We start from the raw sequence: 18,275 nt of genomic DNA on the forward strand, positions 1-18,275 counted from the left end.
TTGTTTTGTTCCTTGAACCTCACAGCCTGATGTAGAATGAGGTTTCTTTAGCTTCACTTTGAACAGAGGATGATATCCCAAACATTAGAGACGCAGACACTGATTCAAACTGAATAGGTTTCCTTTGTCACTGACCTCTGTTTTTGTCACCTGAGTTCAAAATAGAGCCTTTTGTGAAATGTATGCTGTTTTGCTCATTGTCTGTGCTAGATGCTGTATGAGTCTCTTTATAGTTGTCAAATACTGCACTTGTCGTAACTCTAGGAAGCTACTATTATCATCCCCATTATCTCCATTTATAGCCAAGAAAAGGGAAGTGCGGGGAGGCGAAGTAACTTATCCAAGATCACGTAGCTAATAATGGCAGCTCTCTGCTTTAAGTCCAGATCTGTGAGAGGCCAAATCCAGGGTCTTTTCCATTGTACCTGCGGCTGCCTTATTTATGTCCCTTTATCTCTCCATGCCCTAACTCCTCTTCCTCCCTCTTTTGCCCCTTCTCCTGCAGGCCCGTGACCAAGGTGTAGACTAAGAGGTGGAGTCATGCTTCACACGACCATATCATGTTGGCATTGGCAGCCATTCCTGGGTCTGGCTGTGGTGGTAATCTTCATGGGGTCCACCATTGGCTGCCCTGCTCGCTGCGAGTGCTCTGCCCAGAACAAATCTGTTAGCTGCCACCGGAGGCGGCTGATCGCCATCCCAGAGGGCATTCCCATCGAGACCAAAATCTTGGACCTCAGCAAGAACAGACTGAAAAGCATCAACCCCGAAGAATTCATATCGTATCCTCTACTAGAGGAGATAGACCTAAGCGACAACATCATTGCCAATGTGGAGCCAGGAGCATTTAACAATCTCTTTAATCTGCGTTCCCTTCGCCTAAAAGGCAATCGCCTAAAATTGGTCCCTTTGGGGGTATTCACGGGGCTGTCCAACCTCACCAAGCTTGACATTAGTGAGAATAAGATTGTCATCTTACTGGACTACATGTTCCAGGATTTGCATAACCTGAAGTCTCTAGAAGTAGGGGACAATGACTTGGTTTATATATCACACAGGGCCTTCAGTGGGCTGCTGAGCTTGGAGAAGCTCACCCTGGAGAAATGCAACCTAACAGCGGTACCAACAGAAGCCCTGTCCCACCTCCGCAGCCTCCTCAGCCTGCATCTGAAGCATCTCAGTATCAACAATATGCCCGTGTATGCCTTTAAAAGATTGTTCCACCTGAAACACCTAGAGATTGACTATTGGCCCTTACTAGATATGATGCCTGCCAATAGCCTCTACGGTCTCAACCTCACCTCTCTCTCGATCACCAATACCAACCTGTCCACTGTCCCCTTCCTTGCCTTTAAACACCTGGTGTATCTGACGCACCTTAACCTCTCCTACAATCCCATCAGCACTATTGAAGCAGGGATGTTCTCTGACCTGATCCGCCTTCAAGAGCTGCACATAGTAGGGGCCCAGCTCCGTACCATTGAGCCTCACTCCTTCCAAGGGCTCCGCTTCCTTCGTGTGCTCAATGTGTCTCAGAACCTACTGGAAACTTTGGAAGAGAATGTCTTCTCCTCCCCTAGGGCTTTGGAGGTCCTGAGCATTAACAACAACCCACTGGCCTGTGACTGCCGTCTGCTCTGGATCCTGCAGCGGCATCCCACACTGCAGTTCGGCGGCCAGCAGCCCATGTGTGCTGGCCCAGACACCAATCGTGAGAAGTCATTCAAGGATTTCCACAGCACTGCCCTCTCCTTTTACTTCACCTGCAAAAAACCCAAAATCCGTGAAAAGAAGTTGCAGCATCTGCTAGTGGATGAAGGACAGACAGTCCAGCTAGAATGCAATGCCGATGGAGACCCTCAGCCTGTGATTTCCTGGGTGACACCTCGGCGGCGTTTTATCACCACCAAGTCCAATGGAAGAGCCACGGTGTTGGGCGATGGCACCTTGGAAATCCGCTTTGCCCAGGATCAAGACAGTGGGATGTATGTTTGCATCGCTAGCAATGCTGCTGGGAATGACACCTTCACAGCCTCCTTAACTGTGAAAGGATTCACTTCAGACCGCTTCCTCTATGCGAACAGGACCCCTATGTACATGACCGACTCCAATGACACCATTTCCAATGGCACCAACGCCAATACTTTCTCCCTGGACCTTAAAACAATACTGGTATCTACAGCCATGGGCTGTTTCACATTCCTGGGAGTGGTTTTATTTTGTTTTCTCCTCCTTTTTGTGTGGAGCCGAGGGAAAGGCAAGCACAAAAACAGCATTGACCTTGAATACGTGCCCCGAAAAAACAATGGTGCTGTTGTGGAAGGGGAGGTTGCTGGACCCAGGAGGTTCAATATGAAAATGATTTGAGGGTCTACCACTCACGCTATGGTTTCTGTGTCATTGTCGGTTACCAGTAGGACAGCCTGGCACAGTAAATTACAAGGTTAAAAAGGCAGCTTAGTACAGCTGCCCCTGTGTCAAAGCAGGGTCCACGGAAGCAGGAGGACTTCTTATGGAGACTTTCCACCTAAGGCAGGCAGGCATGTGTCAAAGCCCTTCACACAGTAAGATACTAATTGTTTGCATTGCAAATATTGGCATTCTGGGGATCTCAGTAATGAACCTGAACCTTTGGCTCATGCTCATGGATGGTTATTCAACATTTTCTACCACTGCAGAAACAAAAGAAAAAATTAAAAGGAACAACCTACAATGTAGGATTTACATATTAAAAAGACACATTTGTCTAAAACGTACTCTACAAAAACAATTTGTATCTATGATTATTTGTTAAATCCTTGCATCATACCATATTGTTGATTCAACACCACAAAGAAATTAATATATTCTTTATTCTTCCCTTTTTTTTTGAAACATATATACTGTATATGTTTTAAAGCAATATGAATGAGAGGTTGTGCTTTTCGTTACTCACCACTATAGACCCAAGTGTGATTTCACCTTCCTTTACATGCAGATAACCCTGAGACTAGATCCCCGAGTTGTGGGAGGCGATATGTTAAAAGATGCGTTTGTCTCATATAGGATGCCAAGAAACAGGACCCAAGGCAAAACTGCTCAACTCTGTTAACTTCTGTTACTATAAATAAAGGCATGTGCCTAGTTTTGATACAGAATGGAATATTTTTTATACTTGTGATATCACACTGGACCAGTTTACTGTAACAAAGCCCTTGATTTCTCGAGAAGGTGGTGTGCCACTAGCTGTACCTGTAAAAGGTAGGTGTTAAGAATGAAAACGATCCATTTAACAACAACTTGATTTCACTTTCATCAGTTGCTACTACTGATGGGTTAATAGGAAATGGAAGAGAAGATAATTGTTATATACCATAGGGTAATAGTCACATCATAGCTAACATCAAGAATTCGGAAGTTCAGAAGCTCTCTGGACAAGGAGGAGTTCTTCTCAGATGCCAGCACCAACCAGGGGGATCCATGCATAACATGATGTTAATGCCGCTAAGAACCTGTTTAAAGCATGAGAGCTGTCGGAAGGCTGGACTGTTGCCCCTCAAAAGAAACACCTAGCCACGCTGACGTTGTCCATGCAAATACTGTACCCAAAGTATTACCTTGAATGGGCAACTTCAGGCTTTCTCCCTGCTTCTTTACAAAGTAGATAATTGGTTTTCATTTTGAAAATTATCCTGTGTAGACCAAGAGAAATCTGTCCTGTTTTTAAACAGGTGAGGTGAAACAAGGTGGATTAAAAAGCACTTACCAATTTTTTTCTCTAATGAGGAAAAGTTAAGATAATACCCCTATAAATATCTTAAATTGTGCTGACACATTTACCCCTCTGATCCAAGGATATTTGTTCAATTCAATTTGTATTAATGATTGTTAGTCAAAGTGAAAACATTATAGTTAAAAAAAAATTGGCATGCCATTGCCACCAGTGATCTGGTTCAAATGAAACATAATTAATTCCATTTGACTAAATGTTGAGTGAATGGTTTTCAAAGCATATATATTCATATGATCTGAGAAAGCATTGACTATAGAGTGTATTCATGGAATGTGATCTATTTAATCAGCACAGAACAGATAGGAAATTTCTACACTTTGCACATTTTGTGAGGGACTTGAAAATGAGCCCGCTTTCAGATAGCATGTAAGCTGGAATAGAAAGGGTTTGCTGCCTGACATATCAGATTGGAGGTTTGACTTGCAAAAAGCTGGTCTTTGTTTTAATATTTGAAATTGTGAGCAACTTCAATAAAATTAAATTGCCCCAATAAAAAAGTGACAAGTCTAGAAATTGTTTTGCCAATTGGATAGCAGCAAGGCTAAACCCATTTCTCCTTTAATAAAGGGTGGAAAATGAGATAAGAAAGATTGAAGAATTGCCTGTTTGAGTCATTTTTCATTTGACTTTCCTGATGATTATCATATATCTTTTACAAATTCACTTCCCACTTGTGGCAATTACCTTATTTATATCTAACAATACAAATCAAGATCTGCTGTAAATTCTATCAAAATTACAACTTGTGTGCAAAAGAAATGGGTCTTTCAAATTTAAAAAGAACTAAGTTAATGTGGAGAAATAGTCTTCCAAAAGTTAATAGAAAATACTTTCTTAATTTTGCAACATCGTATGGAGTAAGTGCTTAACTAATTGAGCAACAACAAAAAAAGAAATATTGAGAAATTGAAAAAAGGGCTTTGTAATTTAACTGCTATTTTCTGTGAAACTAAAATTGACCAAAATTAGCTTAGTCAAATGAAATTGGATTACAGTGAACCCATCCATGAAAAGATTTAGTTTAAAAAACTAATTATTATTCCATTGGAAGAAGAGAGATTATATTCTCTCAGGGGGTTCCATATTCTGATCCATGGAAAAAGAGTTATTTAAGATATTAATAAGCATTCTTCCAAAAGAGAGTCCCATAGACTAGTGATAAGTTGGAAGAAGCTGCGTTCTGTAATCACCTCCTGGAAATTCAAACTCTTTATGAGCCTAATAAATTCTCTTGAAAGTCCTGTAAACAAGAATTCTGTTTAAGTTTGCCTGTGGTTTCTCTAATTTATTTGAGCATGAAGCATTTCCTTTCATATTGTAACTGTTAACATCTTGAAAAATCAGTTCTGCGACACCCAGTTTAGTCAACAATAGACTAAAACAGTACTACTCAGAGGTATTCTTAAAACCGATGTTTCTAATAAAAGTAAAATTATGTATTAGAATTTGGCTCCAATAGATTACGAAAAACATACCCCCTGTATAAGTGATCTGATCCTAAAAATGCATTGGCCAGATATTTCTAGGAGAATTTTCTACTTTCTGCCTGAAGCATCACAGTAAATATACCTATAGGTAACTGAATGGCCACTTAATTTTTCTACTTTCTCACTATTGATGCAATTCTTGGGTTCCTTTATATATCTGCAAGGCTCTGATCTTGGGTTCCATTGACTGTAGTTCTGGGGCTCTATTATCTACTTCACAAAAGGAATTTTTCCTTATGGCTTCTACCTTTTTGTTAGAATAAACTAGACCACAGTAAAGACTAACAGCTCAGACCAGCATGGGGGCCAAATTTTCCCTTTAGTAGTTATTGTTGAGTTATTTTCTTCCCAGAGGATTTGCCTCCTAAGAAGAAATAGAGTTACTTGGCTCAGCATTTAGTTCTGGGTTGACCAGTTCTCTGTCTGTGTATATTAAGCATTTTCAGAAAAGTATTATTCCCTCTAGACATTAAATCTCTAGACGGAAAAATTCTGTGACTGAGACCTCTAATGGTCTGAGACAATTGATCTGTGTCCCCAAATGTCTGAAATACATGCTAATAGAGTATGATAACTCACCAAATGATTTGCCCTAACATGTTCCTGGCAAGGAATTTCTGCTTTTCCAATTCTCGTGTTACATTTTTTAACCTCTTTCATTTTCATTGTATTCGTAAGTTTTCCAAATATTGTCAAAGTTGGAAAATGTAAACCAACTATTGCCAAGACTTGTACTTCCTAGCTCCTGAGGACATTTGTCAGAACTGGTTTTGCTCAAGAAATGTTGCTTATTGCCAACTCCCCAATAATACAAAGACATTCAGAATTTGCTCTACTGATTTAAGGCAGATTCTTTTTTCATTGTTCTGTCAAATATTCTTTTCTCCTCAGTTCTCAGAGGAGCCCAGAATTACAATCTTCTATGACTTTAAAAAAAGGATTATTTAAATCTCACCTGTATTGAAGCCTGACTTGTGTCACTTTCCATGACTCAAGTAGGAACAAATATATTTGTATATCAGAAGGTACAAAAGAGAGGATGTGATCCTGGAAATGAAAAATTGAGTAGTGCCCCATGTAAATTAACTTACCCATCCGGGGTCTCTCTTCATCTCTATGTCAAGACATTTATTTTAACTTCAGGGACTATGCTCAGAAGCTGTTCAACAACACAGAGTATGTCTTGAGGCTTTCTAGGAAAGAAAAAATATATATCATTTTCAGCTTAGGAGGCTGAGACCTGACAAAAAGACATATCAAGAGTTTAAAGAAAGGTTGGAGGGAGACACTTGGATCCACTTTAATTCCATTCCCTTTCTTATTAATTTTTATAGTTAACTTCTAACTGAAGAAAAATTGGAGATTATGTTTTTCTTTAACTTTCCTGAGTGTCTCTTTATACCTATTCCCTATATCCTGGTCACCTTTACATAGCTCACATAAGCTATTCCAAATGGATTTAGTGGCATGTGAAACTAGTAACAAAACCTTTGGGGTCAAAGCCATTCATTCTACTCAGTAATTAGGTAAATATCTTTATTACTCAGATTAAGGTCCTAGAAACACGCCCCCTTAGACATCATGTGTCTGGTTATTCCTATTGACTTTCCAACATTTTGCTTTGGAAGCTTCACCCTTTCTAATAAAATCTGTGACATTTTCTGACTGAGGAGTTTTAGAGTTGTTCTGCTTGAGGAATGAAGTGTCTGACTTGATTTTAGAACTGCAGGTTTTGGTTAGGCAACAGAGGGTGATTCTTGGTAAGTTTAGCAAACACTTGACATGACTCTATCAGTTACTCTTCCCTTAACTCCTTCAAAAGCCATTCCCAGAAGAGCCTTCTCATCCTCACTCCAGCACAAGTATAACAGGGAAAGAGCAGCTTCACATAAGACCACAAAATCACAATGCTAGCTAATTAGCCATGATATTTAGTTAAGTTACCCATCAAAAACTGGGTAAAGGGGCCCTAAGCCTAGACTTGCAGGATTTAGCCAAATAAACTATGCTTTAAATTAATAATTCATGATAGATTTTCAACTCTGAAGTTGGTTTGTCTGTTTGGGGAACAGTAAATGTAGCTGCACATTTTTTTCGAAAAGAAAAACACAGTTAGGGAACGGAAACTACTTTATCTTATGCGAGCTTTTCAACAGATTGCCCAAAATGAAAAATTTTTGCAGGGGGGAAAAATAAGACATGAGTAAGAAGTTTGTGAAAAGTTTCTTTTCCTAAAACAGCCCTGGAGCGAATGTTCCCCTTTCAAAATATGGGAATCTGATCAAAACAAGCTGACACGTACCCCCAACTGCCTTTCTCCTGTTGCCCAAGGTCTCTAATCCCTCTTCTCCCACCACCAACCCTGGAGAACATCCTGAGCAGGAGGAACAGAGCAGCGGCTACCAGCTCTCCTGAGACAGCCCCCAGAGAGGAGAGCTTTGGTATCCCTCCCCATTCCTGCCTCCTCTCCTGATCCCTCATTCTCCAGCTCTGCCTTACTCACCACTGTCACCTTCCAGCTGCTGTCATACCTCATCAATGAATGCTCTCTCCAGGGATAAGTCTTCTTTCATTGGTACTCAGAAATTCTTGGGTAACTGTTAAACTGGAAATTGCTTTAAAAAATAAATAAACCCTCCAGCCTATTTCACATAACACGTTAAAAGTTAAGACTTACTATTCGCATAATCACAGACTGACAGCAATCTTCAGCTTGAGTGATTCTGATTTTTTTTTTCTCTCTCTCTTCTAGAAGCAGGTGGGTTGATATAATGCCAGCCTTAAATAGAAGCTTTATTTATAGCCTTAGCAGAATGAGAAAGGAGCTGGCATAATCAAGAGAGGCCTGAATATTTTAAGAACTCTTAATATGTAATATATCCATTAGAAGACAACAAAAATGCAAATTTATATTCTAATAAGTTGGTTAACTATATTAATTTCAATAAAGTTCAAAAGATAACTTTCCATACTGAAAAATGGGTCAAAGATTTTGTACCTATTCTACAAGGGCCAATAAAAAAAAAAAAGCACAAATTTGGTTGCCATGTTAACTTTCTTCATTTTATTGCATACCTCCTATTCTGAATTGCTTTAATACCTTTAATCTTCACCACAACATAATCCATATAATCTACAATACCACAAAATTAGCAAATAGTGATTAAGCAAGAAATTAAGACTTGCAAAAAAATTCCCTCAATCTTACCAACAATGTGTGTCCAGCAACACATCACATATCTATGTGATAGCAGGAGATAGGAATTGAGTTGTGAACAAATTTTGTGTAGAGGCCATTTGTAAGAAAATATGCTTTTTTTCCTCCCCAGTTATAAATTCATGTGTACCACACACATATGGGTTGCTTGATACCCAAGTCAGTTGTATCCTTTTGTTTTCTATTTGGTGTGGAGTGCCCCAAATCATAATTAATTGAAAAGCTATTGTTTATATATACATATATAAATATGTGGGGAAGGGTGGTTTGATTTTTTTTTTAAGTATTTAAAATGTAACTGCTTTAAACATTGATAAGCTTGAGCAGGATGGGGAAAAAAAGAAACAGAGGTGTGTCTGTGTTTTTATTTAATGTCTTTTATCAAATCTTATTCTGGGACCATCCCATGACTGAAAACTACTAAACCAACAAACTACAAACTTTTTAAATGCCTGTTAGCTTGTTTTTGTTCTCAAAAAATTAGTGCTAATGACAAAAGTATACTGATTTAGGTTTGTGTCTCATTGACTGTTACTATTGATTTATTGTTGTGGGCATGTTTTTTTTTAACATGTAAAAATAACTTATTTTATTAATATGTAAAATAAGTTTAAAAAAACAGGTTTTCTTTACTGATGTAAAGGGCTTAAGCATCTGACATCTCAGTTAAATCCATTGCGGTATTATTAAGAAGCAAAACATAATAAAAGACAATTGGAGTTAATATATTAGAAAATAATTCCTTGTTGAGAGAGGTAGGTTATGCGAGCTTTACTGGTTGCTTGTCTGCCTTCAGCACTGTTATTTGATCAAATAATCTACAAATAATCTCCAGTTAGAGAAGAAGCAGGTCCAGTGGAATCTGACTCTGATGTACGGTGGGTGGAGACCACTCAGAGGGACTAGAAGCCAGGCTATCAAGTTCTTCCTAAGCAAAATTCCCAAGGGGCCATGGTTTGACCTGCTGGATAGCCAAATCTAGGTAACATCAACCACACCATAAAGACATTCTACTTTAGTGAAGATAAATCCTGTATTACTTACAAAATTATCCCAAATTCATTTGATTTGGTTACATGAAAAGTAACAGGCATGACTTTAGGCCTGAAATATATCTGAGCAAGAACTGATGATAAGTTCAGCAAGACATACGTACGTACGTCATCATCACCTAGTTTTTCTCTCTGAGTTGGCTTTTATTCAGCCAATACCAATGATTCAAGATGTCGTGTATGATAGGAAGGCACAAAAACATAAGAGAAAAATCTTTTATCTCATCTTCAGGCTAACTGGAAACTAGGGGAAGAGAAGATTGTGTAGTGTTAAAGAGGAAAAGAATTAAAAATTTGAAAACTACGCTTGTGCTATCTTTTCGTTTAGAGTGAAGGTGCTCTCTCTTTCTTTGGTACTTAAAGGAATGGGTGTTAGGGAGATGTGCTGAGGTAGCTGTCATCCTATGGTATCATCTATACACACACACACACACACCATATCTTGTTACATGTCTTCCAGTGAAGAGGGAGTAGTGGAGGAGGAAGCACAAAGCTAACAGGAAGGGTACTGGAAACCCTTCTCATTGATGACGAGACATGATGACAAATGACAAGAAAGCCCTGGATTCACCTCCAGACAGCAGCAAATACTCAAATGCTGAGACCGCTAGCAAGTGATTCACAAAATCCCCTCTGAGCTATTCTTTAATTGCAAAATGAAGAGCTTGCCACCAAAGAGGGATTTCCTTCCCCTTGAAGACTTTCTGGTAATGCCGGAGCTGCTTGGGTTAAGAGCCACATCTCTGACAGTAGGCTTTCATCTTATACTACTAAGCTAGCATGACTAAAACAAAGCAGATTTTTCATGAATATACCATATTTTGCCGTGTATAATGTGCTCTTGTGTATAATGCACACCCACGTTTTTAGCCCAAACTTTCAGGGAAACGGAATTAGTCTACCCATGTATAATGCACATCCTTATTTTTCCTTCACAAATTTGGGCAAAAAAGTATGCATTATACACAGCAAAATATGGCAGTTTTGAATGTATTGGGTATTTATATACCTCTGCCAATGGAGATATCACAAGTTAGGCTGTCCAGTAAACTCACTGATCAGGGATAAGGTGGTTCCAATACTTCAGGATTTAACAATGGGGGAAAATATAATGAAGTCAAATTTTTAAAGGAAAGCTAAACATACTTTGAACTCAGCAGCATATCTTCTGCCTCTGTACTCATAAAGACAGTCTGGCCATGTGCTGCTTCATAAATTTAGAATCCCCTCATAGTTTCATGTTTCTGGGAGTTTTTGTTTGTCCCCATGTTTTCCTTGGTCATGAGCACACTGCTCCAACTAGATGCCTGGTAATGGTTCCTTGTCACTTGGAGTCAAAATTAAAGCTATGGATTCCGACCTACTCCCTAAACGCTGATAAATTTATTATAGAACCCAATATTCTTTTCCTAATTACCTCATTGTCTGACCTAAAACTCAGGATGTGAAGATTAATGTGGAATAAGGCCACGTTAAGGAGGAAATAGAGAAATCTTAAGGAGATTCCTGAGGGGAAATTCACCTAGGAATTCTGCTAGTTTGGTAGAAATTTTGAAGATGCTGGCTTCTAGGGCTTTTCACTCTGGTGCCTTTCCTCAACTCTTACAAACAACCAAATGCAAAACTTAGGACCATCTATCAAAAAATTTGGATTGAGAAGGAAACCCCTTGGTATAGCCATGCAGGCATTATTTCATTCCATAATACTCAGAACTGGGTAAATCAGGATGTCAGGATATGTCAGTAAATCTCTCTAAACAGTACATGTATGAGTATTTTAATGCCAGATACACACACACACACACACACACACACACACACACACATTACTAAGAACCATATGGAAAGGGGAAAAGAAAAGGCAGATGGAAAATATGTGGCTTATCTACAGATTCTCACTATTCTGTTTGGCCTCTAACAATTGAACTCAATCACTAAGAAGTCAAGATCTGAGAACTGAAAACCCAAGGAGAGTCTCCACAAAAAAACAAACAAAAACAAACTACTACATAGGTCACTACTTTGTTTGAAAGACCTAAATCTTATATGTGATTGCAGAAATTAGATCTACATTGAATAATTTTGTTCACTATGACAGTGTGAGATACCTCCATTTAGCAGACCCCACAAAGGTAACACATAAATGACCCTTTCTAACCACAGCAACACTAGTCATATTTTTAATCACAAGAGACCAAGCATGCTAGTACCACCGCACAGAAGCAATTCACTACATTGAATCTATTCCTTTAGGTATGGGCTATTAGCTGGATGTACAAAAGAACAATAGGTTACATTTATTATACACATTCAGGGCTCTCACAAAAGTTAGACAAACACTTATTTATACACACACATACAAATCCATACCATGGTATCCAGAGTTTCTTTAAGACTCCCTATCAGTTCAAACATCCTACTGGGAATTAATTTGCTAAGCACAGAACAAGCACATGACACAGGGAGATTACCAAATCAGCTCCACCATCCTGATTTATATAAGCTCGTCTATTTGAGCAACACCTGAAGAATCCAGTTGTCTCCACCTCAGTGGTCTCAAGAGGCTTTCACAGCACTGAATAAGAATGTTTCTGGTATTGACACAGGGCTGGTTTCAGTACATGGCAGCTGCTTTCTGTCCTGAGTCTTCCGGAGTGAAAAAATGGGTTCACAGAAATGGAAAGTAACACAAAAGTGCACCCTGTCTGGTGAGTCAAGAGAAGAATAGTTCATTGTTTTAGTTCAATGTATTTTCAAAATAGCATTTGATGAGAACTGGAGAGCACAAGATTCTCAAATGAGTGGCAATGAGAAAATAGGTACATGTAAGAGAATTTCATTGTGAAGGAAAATGGATGGTGTTTATATATGTAGTGCTGCCTCTAATATTCATCTTCATAGTTTGGGTTCCAAACCAACAAGCACACAGATTCTATATTAAAAATTCTATATTATTTTAAATAGCTGTGTATTTATATCCTTTTAAATGCTGCAAGTATTAGTTCAAGTGCATGCCCACAGAAAATTCAGGAATCTCCTTAACTCTTTCTTCCCTTCTTATTCGTGATTAGAAATTGGAAATCAGATTTCTCCATCTTTTATTTTAAAATATGTAGAAAATTTAATTATCTATTTATCCAAGCACAATCTTCATTCATTCATTCATTCATTCTACTATTTAATCATGCAATATCTACTGAATATCCATTATTACTTGTAGTGTCTTAACAGCACATCAGGAAATGAGTTGTTTCAAATTGTGATCCAAATTTTAATCCTGCATTTCTCCACATTAACTTCTTTGGCTTCTCTGTTGACTACAACCTGTTTCTTATTCTATCATCCAAATCATGTGTTTTAGAGATGGGCCTTAGTGTCCAACTGGCCAGGCACTAAACTGGCTTTAAGACCTACCTGCTTTAATAATCCACTCTCAGGGAGTCAGAATAGTTAAGTACTAAGAAGACAAGGATCTGGATTAAGAGTCCCCAGGACTCTGTCACTGGATTCCTGTTTCTTTATGGACAAGCTACTTAACATCTCTGCATCCCCATCTTTCAAAATGATCGTAACACTACCTACCTCACAAAGGTACTGTGAGGCTTACCGTGAAAGCATGAGGGAACGGTGTGTGGAACTGGGGGCCTATTCCAAAGGTGCTACAGGATTTAGAGTGGTTGGACAAAGTCACTGAGTATGAGCCCCTCTTCTCCTGGAGCCCCAGGTCTGCCAGGATATGTCTAGCTCCTTTACAATTAGCATCTAAAATGGCCTTTACTATCAATTGGCTTGATTTATCTTTAATATGACCTCTACATGAAATCTACAAGATTGATCACAAATCCCCTCTTCGGAGAGATGCTGGTTTGGAGAAATTACTAAACTAATTTTAAGAAAGGATAATAAAATGATTCACTCCCAGGTGCAGGGGATGGGGGAACAGTTATTTATTTCAATATGAAACAATAGTTTGAATAGGTATCTTCAAGGGGATGCATTTTATTGGAGAAATTTATTGCCTAGGGCTTTCTGTTGTTTTCAGTCTGACTCCCCAGCTTTCTGTACCATTGTTTCAACATACATCTCCTTTCCCTTTTATTGGGAGGGAAGCTACAGTCCTCCTTGTTTCATGATGATTCTTTTCATGCAGTCTGTTTTGCTCAAAGGACAAATTTTTTTCAACAACTATTGTAATTATTTTCTTAGAGGGCCATTTTTAATTGCCATATTGTTTAGCTAAGCCCTATTGTCTTGGTGTCCTTCAAAACTGTCAGTTGCTTTAAAATACAGAGGTGGGAGGGGGGAGCTGATAAGCACATTGTTGTAATTGATTTGTATGTTTAAATTGTCTTATCAGAAAACGTTATGAATTTCATCTGTTGAGGCACAAAAATAAAATACTTTCCTAAAAAAAATTGTATTTAATTTTTGAATATTTTAAAACATCATTAATTCTTCTCTTTATCTTTTTAATGTTTCATTAATAGTGTTGCATTATTAATCATATAAGAGAAGCTTAGCCTTCTCCTATATTCATTAGCATAGCTCAATTCTTCATTATAAATACTTGGGAAAAAGTAAAATGAAATTATTCAAGATTTAGAATTGAAAAAAAATCAAGAGCAGCCTGTTCTGGGGATCTGCATTCAAGGCCGACCATGGAATTACACAGACAGATGGGTGTGAAGAAACAGGCCACCCAAGGTATATGGTAACATGACCCTTTTTTTTTTTTCCAGTGGAAAATGTCACTCGGTGATGGGAAATAACCAGGAGATATCATTTCTGTCAGTTAGGAAACTTTAAAAAATGAGATGAACATAATTGAGCTTGATTTACAAAAGTAATCTCTGGCCAAGATTCTGCCATAGTAATTTAGAGAAACTTTAATTTTTAAAAGAAAACAAACATCACTGGTATCTTAGCTTGGGCTACCATAACAAAATACCATAGTCTGGGTGGCTTAAACAAAAGAAATTTGTCACATTTCTGGAAGCTGGGAAGTCCAAGAGCAAGGTGCCAGCAGGGTCAGTGTCTGGTTAGAGCTCTCTCCTATGTCATCACAGAGCCTTTCCTTGGTGGGTGCACATGGAGAGAGGGAGAGATCTCTTTCTTTTAATAAGGCCCACCAATCCTATCAGATTAGGACCCCACCCCATGACCTCATTTAACCTTAATTTCCTCCTAAAAGTCCCATTTCCAAATACAATCACATTGGAGGCTAGGGATTCACATATGAATGGGCGGGGGGACCTCAATTAAGTTCACAGCAGTTGGTTTCTGCATATTACTCATACCTTTATTCACCATAGCATGAGAGACAGTATGTAATGTTAGTAAGGCAAGTCAGGGAAGTCAATATAAACAAGTACAGATAAAATGAAAAAGGATTTCAACAACTAGCACAGCTTCTGCTCCTTCTTTTACTTAACTTTACTACTGCTTGTCTCTTCCAGGCTCTGCTGCAATTGTCACTAATTTGGGGGCAATTACATGATTTTGAATTCGATATCACCAAAATCCTTAAAGAGCGACGCCATTTGATTTCTCAAAACATCCCCAGAGAGCTATGCTATCCCTTCTCAAAAATCTTAACCCTTAAATGACTTTCTCTCTTATTCAATATCATCAAGTAGCTTAGTGCTTTCTGGAATCCCCACCCCTCATCCGATCCTCCTCTCAAACACTAAATTATCTTTGACAGAGCCCCCAGCCCCACCCACAAATGAAAGCATTATCCAGATTCCATTTCCAAGGAAAAAGACATGACAGCATTCTCCTCATGATTCAAAATGCACTCACATTCCAGACCACCTGTACCATTTTCAGTGTGCTGACTGGCTCCCCTACATGAGCCAAGTGATGGGCTCCGCGCTTGTGCTCCACGGTTACTTTTATGTGGAAACGTAAATCGACGTATTCTTGTCTAAACAAGCATTACAGCATTTGTTGAGACCATTTGCTGGACCTGAAGAGTCCTGGTGAATGACACGTCTGTCTGAAGAAGATAACTGCCTAAATGAAAACTTGCTCCGGATGCCCACAAGTCCCCCTGGAGCTGTCGCTGTTGGGTTTGCAGATAGCGCAGAACCAGAGTTTCATGCCCAGTGTGATAAGCCAGCATCTGTCCAATTTATTCATGAGGTTCCCAGTGAACCAAAATGCTGTGTCAGAGGACACACAGGAAGAAAATGTTCCAAAAATTGGGGAGAAAGAGTCAGCGTTCTCCTGTAAAACAACTTTCCTTTTTCAAAGATTAGATTTGTGTTCATGAAGCTTTATTATGAAACGCTCTTTTCATTACCTTTTGTGAACTGTAATTGGGTCAAGAGTACTGGCCTGTCTTGGCTGTGATTTCCGAAGCTGGCACTTGAATTTCTAAGGCCTCACATCCTATTTGTGTGCCTCTGACCATTTAGCTAAGCTCCTCAAACATGACTCATTCAAAGGTCTAGAACAAGACATATGACACTGAAGTAGTTAACAAAGGGTCATTTCATTTCATTTTTCCTAATTATAAAGGTAATGTATGCTGGCTCACTGCAGAAAATTTGGAAAATAAGGAGAGGTTGAGAAATAAATCTTTTATACTCCCATTTTTAAAGGCAATCAGTTACTATTACAGTATAATTCCTCTTGGTCTTTCCAAAACTATAAACTAAGATTTAAAATAGAGATTTAAAACACTTCCCTGACACCACCAAGACTCCTTCTTCTCCCACTCGTTCTCTTCCTCCTCCACCTCTTTCTCCTTTTCTTTCTACTTTTTCTATTACGCATCCCAGGGCCTTTTGTGAAGGGCCAGCAAAATAGCTCCCAAAGCAGAAATTACCTGCCTACTCCCTCACTACTCTCATTCAGGACCTCAGACAAGCGTTCTGAAAAAACCCTCTGTAGTGATCATGATGGAGTTCTTGTATCCTTAAACATTAATCTTAAAAAAAAAAAAAAGGACTCTTGCTCAGGTTAGTCTAAATAATCCTCTTTCAAATTTACACACCCAAACTAGAGGCAATAATGGTTACCAATTACCAGACACCACGTACCTGGAACTTTACAAAAACAAGCTCATTCAACTTCCCAGAAGCCACAGAAACGGGTACGATCTTTACCACTTGATAGGGTTTTTACCTGATGTGGTCTAATTCCAAAATCCATCCTCTTTCCACTCTGCCATGCTGCCTCTCAACTCTGAAACTTTCCTAAGTAAAGCAAAACTTGAAATCTTTTCACAAGGAGGCCCCTAACAGTCTCCCAGTGCCCTCTTGCTGTTAGTTGACATTCCTTTCTTTTGGGGGGCTTCCTCCTCCCCTACATATACCCTGGGCACCCTATATCTCTTATTCATTCCCCTGGTATTCTTTGCAATAACATCCATCTATCCAGTGAATGCTCTTATTGCTAATGTGGACCTAACAAAGGCTGCTCTGAAAGTGCAGGTGTAATTTGGTATTAATTAAAAACTAAATGATAGTACAGTGTAGTCTTTCGATGCCTGCTTGTAAAAGCTTATTGACTGTCTTAAAGGGCAAAGGGGCATTTCTCTTCTTCTGAAGTTATCAGTTAGTAATTGCGATTACAGCCACCGCAGGGAAAAAGGTTGTTGCTCTTCATCACCTTCAAATATCTCCTGCCCTCATATTAATAAAGCCTCTTTTTATTAGTTTGTTTGGGAAATGGGTTAGGAAATCCAAATACAACAGAGTTGTCTAGATTTTTTATTTCTTTTTTCTGACACATTTTTCTGGATGAGAATGGGCTTTCTCTGGAATTGAAGTTAAAACAGGAGATAAAACTAGACTGTGCCACCATAGGTAGAGGAAACCCCATCTGCTTTTTACAGAAAATCGTCTCTGTCTGTTCTGCAGAATTCCAGTATTTGATCGACGGGAGGTCAGTCTTGAGGTAAATGAAACACAGAAGTTTCTTTGCCTAATTTGGGAACACTGAGTATTGAGTCAGGCTGGAAACTTCTGTTAATTGGGAAAGGAGAGGAGTAGAAACTGCTTTCTCCTCTTAAAGGTTAACGATGCACAAAGGACACCATGGGGCAGCTCTGACCCAATCATCACTGTCGTCACCCCCAGGAGGATGAAAACTCCCTTCCAACTACCAGGAGAATAGAGATCATTAACAGTGGTTGCCTGCTGGTGTTCAATAAAGCAGTCTAAGCACGGCACTGGAAATTCATCTCACTCAGGGACAGAGAAGCAGAATGACAGAGTGATTCCAACACCGAAAGCGTAATATATTGAGGTTTCCAATTAAAGGCCTGCATGGTAAGCAGGGACAAGGCCGATTGCCCATGGGTGCTTCTACAATCTTTACAATGCAACATGGATTATTTATGTGCCTTCTCATCTCTGTCATTTTGTCATAGTATACTTTCATTTGTCAGAGTTATTACACAATGCGCTTCCCAAATGCCTTGTATTTTCACATGTCCCTGAGTTGGTACATGGAGAAACCCAGAGAAAGGGCTCCACTCTTGGGTACTTTCACTGAGAGTAGAAACAACTGAGCTGATAGCTGGCGTTTCTGTAAATCATGAACTCAAGGATTTATTGAATACCTACTTTGTCAGCTACTATGCTAGGTTCTGAGGATACTGTATTAAATAAGACACCTGAGAAAGGAGATGCCAAGTCACTACCTATTCTTTAGCTACTGCTCTGTATAGAAGCCTTCCAGCAGGTTACCTTTTATTCCTACCTCTGTCAGCTTTGTACGGTAGAAAACTAGGAAGG

At 39.0% G+C, this 18,275-nt stretch overlaps 1 protein-coding gene across 5 annotated transcripts in view; it reads left to right on the forward strand.

Moving 5' to 3' along the window:
• Nucleotides 1-13,920, forward strand: part of LINGO2 (leucine rich repeat and Ig domain containing 2) — a 1,139,090-nt gene extending 1,125,170 nt beyond the window's left edge. For all 5 annotated transcript variants that reach the window (XM_074330289.1, XM_019736291.2, XM_019736290.2 and 2 more), the window contains one exon: nucleotides 506-13,920. In XM_074330289.1, coding sequence (XP_074186390.1) covers nucleotides 541-2,367 — 1,827 coding nt within the window. In that variant the 5' untranslated portion in view covers nucleotides 506-540 and the 3' untranslated portion in view covers nucleotides 2,368-13,920. The remainder of the gene's footprint in view (nucleotides 1-505) is intronic.
• The last annotated feature ends 4,355 nt before the right edge of the window (nucleotides 13,921-18,275 follow it).

This window comes from Rhinolophus sinicus, linkage group LG04 (assembly GCF_036562045.2).
Source record: "Rhinolophus sinicus isolate RSC01 linkage group LG04, ASM3656204v1, whole genome shotgun sequence".
In the NCBI taxonomy this organism is placed as follows: domain Eukaryota; kingdom Metazoa; phylum Chordata; class Mammalia; order Chiroptera; family Rhinolophidae; genus Rhinolophus; species Rhinolophus sinicus.